Raw genomic sequence first — 6,672 nt, 5'->3', positions numbered from 1 at the left:
CAATGGTGACATGCTTCATGCTGCAATGCATGCTGGGAGCCACAATAGTATAAAACTCATGGCTCCCAGGATGCATTGCGGCATGAAACATGTCACCATTGTTGAGATTCATATGCTGATTCTTGATGTCTGTGTCTTAGGAAAAAAAAATCCCCTATTATGTATTTAAAAAATTTCAATCTGTGGCAAGAGAGTATTGTTAGTGAATATAATCTATTAACATCAAATGACCACTTTTGGACAGTGATGATATAAGTGCATCATTCTACTTTTTGTTGTTGAAAACTAGATCACCTGAACATCATTGCATCTGGCATTCTTTGCAACAAATTACATGTTTCGGTAAAAACTGTTACAAAAAACCACAAACTCACAAACAAATAAGCTAACAGTCAAACTGCCCAACTAAAGGAAACACTTATCTCCATTATGGTGACCAAACATTTTCAATAAATCGTCAACATCTAAACCTCTGTTAATTCTCAATACGAACTTCTGTAAACGTATGACAGAAATAAAGTCAATCTGGTCAGTAATAAGTGAAGCTGGTAATGCTGTTTGTGGAGTTGTTTAATCCTCCTCTGCTGAGATCTTCACAGATTTAATGTCTTCTTTTCTCTTCAGTTGATTTCATCTGTGGCTGGAAGTCAGTTGTAGTTCTTGTGTTTCTCTTTTTTCTGTTCTTGTTTCTCTTTCATTCAGTGATTCTGCTTGTTGACAGCAGGTGTTCATCATTAAAGCCCAATCATCACTTAATTAATCACTTAAGTATCTCATTAACTTTAACTCTGATTCAGAGTTATTTTAACTCTCTGTAGAGAGGGACCAAATGTTCTCTGAACAGAGTTAATTTAACTCTGGGGATTTTGCTGTGTACCCTGCCTTTAATTTCCAACAGAGACCATTCGGATTTTGTGTGAATAAAAATAAATAAAACTAGTTACAAATCAATACTCGTTACATTCACCCCCTTCTGAATTCACCAAAATCGCAAAGACTTGACCAATTTCACTTATACACTTGACTTGGGTTTCCTAATATCTCTCCACCTATTTCAGCTTTCAACAGCTACACAGTAAAATCCCCAGGGTTGAATTAACTCCACTCAGAGAACATTTGGTCCCACTCTAAAGAGAGTTATAGTAACTCAGAATCCGAGTTAAAATTAATGAGATAATTCAGTGATTAATTAAGTGATTATTGAGCATTAGTGATGAACACCTGCTGTTAACAAGCAGAATCACTGAGGGAAAGAGAAACACAAGAACTACAACTGACTTCCAGCCACAGTCAGAAGAAGACATTAAATCTGTGAAGATCTCAGCAGAGGAGGATTAAACAACTCCACAAACAGCATTACCAGCTTCACTTACTAACCAGACTGACTTTATTTCTGTCAGACGTCTACAGAAGCTCTTATAGACAATTAACAGAGGTTTAGATGTTGATGTTTTATAGGAATTTGGGAAATTGTGTTGGCTTTAGTTGGGCAGTTTGAATCTTTGCTTTTTATGTGTGTTTGTGGGCTTTGTAACTATTTACCAAAACACATAACTTGTTACAAAGAAAGCCAAAAAAACTATGATCAAGTGATATAGTTTTCAGCATCGTAAGGTAGAATATTTACTAATATTTTTCCTGACCAAAAATGGTTATTTGATATTAATAGATTTTGTTCATCAACAATATTTTCTTGCAACAAATCAGACATTGTGATTTGTAAATAGATTGTAAGAATTTATTTCTTAAGACACCCACAGACATCAAGAATCAGAATATGAATCTTAACAATGATGATGGCTGGGAGTCACCATAGTATAAAACTCATGGCTCCCAGCATACATTGCAGCATGACAAAATTTAAAAGCCATGCGTTTGTGTAAGAAAAATATCCATATTTAAAACTTAAAAACTAAAATAACTAATTTGTGGAGCTGTTTAATCCTCCTCTGCTGAGATCTTCACAGATTTAATGTCTTCTTTTCTCTTCAGTGGATTTTCATCTAAGGCTGTGTCTGAAGTCATTTGTTTACTGTAAAATCTAAGTCAAATTTACTAAACAAAATAAGTCAATTTCTGTGAATGTATTTATAATAATAATAATAATAATAATAATAATTCGTTACATTTATATAGCGCTTTTTCTGAGACCTCAAAGCGCTTTACATAAGGGGGGATCTCCTCAACCACCACCAATGTGCAGCATCCACTTGGATGATGCGACAGCAGCCATATTGCGCCAGAACGCCCACCACACACCAGCATACTGGTGGAGAGGAGACAGTGATGAAGCCAATCAGTGTATGGGGATGATTAGGAGGCCATGATGGACAGAGGCCAAGGGGCAGATTTGGCCAGGATGCCGGGGTTACACCCCTACTCTTTTTCGAAGGACATCCTGGGATTTTTAATGACCACAGAGAGTCAGGACCTCGGTTTTACGTCTCATCCGAAGGACGGTGCTCGTTTTGGCAGTATAGTGTCCCCGTCACTATACTGGGGCATTAGGACCCACATAGACCACAGGGTGAGCACCCCCTGCTGGCCTCGCTAACACCTCTTCCAGCAGGTCATTGACTTCTTTATTGACTTAAATAAGTCATTGACTTCTTTATGTGAAGTCAATGACTGCTCATGAGAGTAAATGTTGAAATGAAGTGTTATTTTATGTGTTTTTGCACATAATGATACAGTGAAGATCTGTTAGTGTGTAATGATCTGTTGGTATTAAAAATGTTTGTGTTGAGTTTTGTGGGTTACCATTGTGCAAGAGAGTAAAGCCAGTTACCATTTATTTTGTTACATGAACTTCTTTAAAATATATTTATAACAACCCCCATTTTATTCAAAACTGTAAGCAAGTTGAAAAACATTAACAAATACGTAAAACATGTGCTAAAAAATACAAGTTAGTGAGTGTGTTTGTTAATCAGTCTCACAACTGTCATGGGGTTATACACTGTCCCATTTTGTTCAATCTTTGTGCCTCCAAAAGAAGTAAATGTGTACTTCTAGGTTTTATTTTACATTTAAGCAATTAAATATATATATATATACACAACAAAATAATCTTAAGTTGATCCAGTGCAGTAATTTAACATCTATTAACCTGGTCTCAAATCAATTATTATCAGAAGTGATTTGTTTTTTCATCTCATCTATTCAATTCAATTCACGTTTATTTGTACTGCGCTTTTCACAATACATATCATTTCAAAGCAGTTTTACAGAAAATGCATGAGTCCACATTACAATTTACAGTGATCTGTTATCAGAGGTGACAGTGTCCAAATAATGTCCATATTTCAAAATATCATGTATTCATTTAGGCAGAAACAAGGAGCTCATTAAAGCAATTACTTCAAGTTGTGATCATAATGATTACAATAAATAGAAAATTGTAGCATTGGTGCATGTTGATTCAGTTTGCGTCATCTGAAGTCTTCGTGGGGTTTGGCGCCATCTCTTCACATGTGTTGAGCACCTGAAGTCTTCATAAGAGCCTGGTCCAAACGGGAGCCAACATAATCTTCTCTGTGTTTTGTCCTGTAACCCTAGTACAACCACCCCCAAGTTTATGTTTATGAATGCTATTTTTGCATCTATATCTATATTGCATCTATATCTATGTAACATATCTATATACCTATTTAATCAGATTTTAAGTTCTATAAAATAAAAACATACTTTTGTGGCATCAAATCAACTTTTTGTTTGAATTTGAATTCCTTTATGTGTAGGCACTTTGAATAGTGTATGAAATGTGCTATATAAATAAACTTGCCTTGCCTTTTTTAACTTTGCAGTGGTTTAATGCTGTGCTGATAAATGTTTGTTAAACATTTGGATAAAAAGACTTTAAAAAACAAAGTTCCAAAATGACAATGAGTGAAATAAACTTAAAACCTGTAACAGCTTTTCATTCTATTTCAAGACTAATCTTTGAATATTTTCACTTCACTTTTCTTCACTGCTACTACTGCTACTCCCACTACTGCTACCCCACAGACTACCCCTAAAGTAATTTCAGTTTTCCCCCAGTTAAGCTTTCGCTGGGCATCATTAAACATCTCATTAGTGTAGTGCTTTCCTCCATTTTTCAGCACCATTTCATCCATCTTCTCCAGCAGCTCATTGACTTGATTCTGATTCTCTTTGTCTTCATTGTTGAATGCATGATATCTGCCACCACAGCTCATAACAAACCGCCGTAGATCTGGACTGTCTTCTATACGGTCTTTCAGTGGTTCACGCAGTGAATCAGCGTGAGTGAACAGGATGATGGTGTGACGAGCAGCTTCTTCTCCAAAGTTCTCCTGAATCCATTTCACAGCGTTCTTCTTTTCGTCTGTGAATCTCTCATCCAGTCTGATGACCAGCAGGAACACATGAGGACCAGGAGCAGATATTTCCATACACTTCTTAATTTCTGCCCTAGTTTTGTTTTCACTATAATTGTCTGTTGATGTATCTTGCAGGCCTGGAGTGTCGATTATTGAAATACTCCTTTTACCCTTTCTTGTCATTTTTATCTCAGAATATTTTGTAACTGAGTCTGGATTTAAATCCACTTCGAACACATTTCTGCCCAGGATTGTGTTTCCTGTTGCACTCTTTCCAGCTCCAGTCACACCCAACATAACAATCCTCAGATCTCCTGAAGATAGAAAGACAAATTGTTTTCAAAATAACACACACACATTTGTATAGAAATACTTGTGAGGACCTCCATAGACGTAATGGTTTTTATACTGTACAAACTGTATATTCTCTCTCTCTCTGGGAAAAAACAAACAAACATGTTAGTTATGTTTAGTACTATTTTCATTGATTTCATGATTTCTCTCTTTTTACTATTTTCCACATGCTTACAATTCATTTATGAATTATTCCTTTATCAGGTCAAGTAATAAACTGATTGCTCGCCTCCATTAAATTTTACGTCAGTGCTTTTTTCTAACTTAGTTCTTTTTATTGCATTTATTTTTCTGATCTTTCATATTCTCACACAGTAAATTTCCCGGTGTTAAATTAACACCTCTCAGTGTTCATATGGGAACCACCAGCAGGGTGTTAAAAGTAACACTGAAGCAGTGTTAGAGGTAATCAGATAATTAAATAATTAATTGAGTGATAATTGTTCGATTGTTGAAGACACCTGATTATAACAAGCAGAATCACTGAAGAAAAGAGAAACACAAGAACTACAACTGACTTCTGGACACAGCTGTAGATGAAATCAACTGAAAAGACATGAAATCGCTCTTATTACAAACCAGTTTGACCTTATTTCTGTCATTCATCTACAGAAGTTCTTTTTGGCAATGAACAAATTTTTAGATTAAAATGTTTGGTCACCATTATGGTGATCGGTGTTCCCTCTAGTTGGGTGGTTTGACAATTTATAAAAAAAAAATATGTTAATTGTTGTCTTTGTAACAGTGTTTACTGAAACACATCATTCTTGATGTCTGTGTGTATCTTAAATAATTTGCTCCACAATGTTCACAACTTTTTTTTTTTTTTTTTTAAATAAACATTCAGAATGTCTGTTCAGTGGCAAGAAATTATCATTGGTGAAAAAGTAATCTTTTAATGACAAATACCATTTTTGCCAATTTATGAGATTAGTGAATTGTTCTGCTTCATGATGGTTAAAACTACATCACTTGATCATCTTTGTTTCTGGCATACTTTGTAACAAAATTATGTGTTTTGGTAAACACTGTTACAAAGACCACAAACTTGCATAGCAAAGCCAAGAGTCAAACTGCCCAACTAAAGCAAACACTGATCACCATAATGGTGAATTTACTAAAACATCTTATTTCCAATAAAACATCTACACCTCTATTAATTGTCAATAACTAGTTGGTAATAAGTGAAGCTGGTAATGCTGTTTGTGGAGTTGTTTAATCCTCCTCTGCTGAGATCTTCAGAGATTTAATGTCGTCTTTTATCTTCAGTTGATTTCATCTCCGGAAGTCAGTTGTAGTTCTTGTGTTTCTCTTTTCTTCAGTGATTCTGATCGTTATCATCAGGTGTCTTCAATGCTCAATCATCGCTCAATTAAACACTTAATTATCTAATTAACTCTAACACTGCTTCAGTGTTACTTTTAACACCCTGCTGGTGGTTCCCATATGAACACCGAGCGGTGTTAAATTTAACACCGGGATTTTAAAATCTCATTTGCTTCTAAAATTTGTTATAGCTGTATATCAGTTTTATCAAATTATTATCTAATTTCTCGAATGATTTTCCAATTCAATTAACAATTTTCTTTGTCTTTTTTCAATATTGTAATTTTTAGAAATTCAATAGCTCTGTTTAGAAATACAGTTTATACTCTAATTTTGTGGTTAGGTAATAAAATTTTGTTAGAATGTCCAGAATAAGATTAATTTTCTTCTTGATTAACTGCATCAGATTAATCAGGTGATTTACTGACCTGTAATTGGTGGTGCCATCTCTCAAGAAATCCTCTTTTTCTGATTCAGATGCTCAATGATCACTTTTACTTGCACTGATCACTGCTCTCTCTCTCTCTCTCTTGATCTGGATGAATCAATGACGGATGAATGGAAAGGACAGACTGAAACTGCTCAGGTTAACTCCCCGTATTTGAATATATGATCACATGACTGCAGCGTGCAAATGTTTCGCTTTAAC

At 35.0% G+C, this 6,672-nt stretch overlaps 1 protein-coding gene across 1 annotated transcript; it reads right to left on the bottom strand.

Annotated features, from left to right (window-relative positions):
• Positions 1–3,935: 3,935 nt before the first annotated feature.
• Positions 3,936–6,470, bottom strand: LOC311279850 (GTPase IMAP family member 9-like; the record flags this gene model as incomplete). The annotated part of the gene is made up of 2 exons (XM_084391619.1): positions 3,936–4,657; positions 6,452–6,470. The coding sequence occupies 2 exons, from the start codon at positions 6,468–6,470 to the stop codon at positions 3,936–3,938; spliced, it is 741 nt and encodes a 246-aa protein (XP_084247745.1).
• Between the last annotated feature and the right edge of the window lie 202 nt (positions 6,471–6,672).

The sequence above is a fragment of the Rutilus rutilus genome (genome assembly GCF_951802725.1).
Source record: "Rutilus rutilus genome assembly, chromosome: 2".
In the NCBI taxonomy this organism is placed as follows: Eukaryota; Metazoa; Chordata; class Actinopteri; order Cypriniformes; family Leuciscidae; genus Rutilus; species Rutilus rutilus.
Note: the sequence above shows the minus strand (reverse complement) of the source record. Positions and strands in the feature narration are given on the sequence as shown.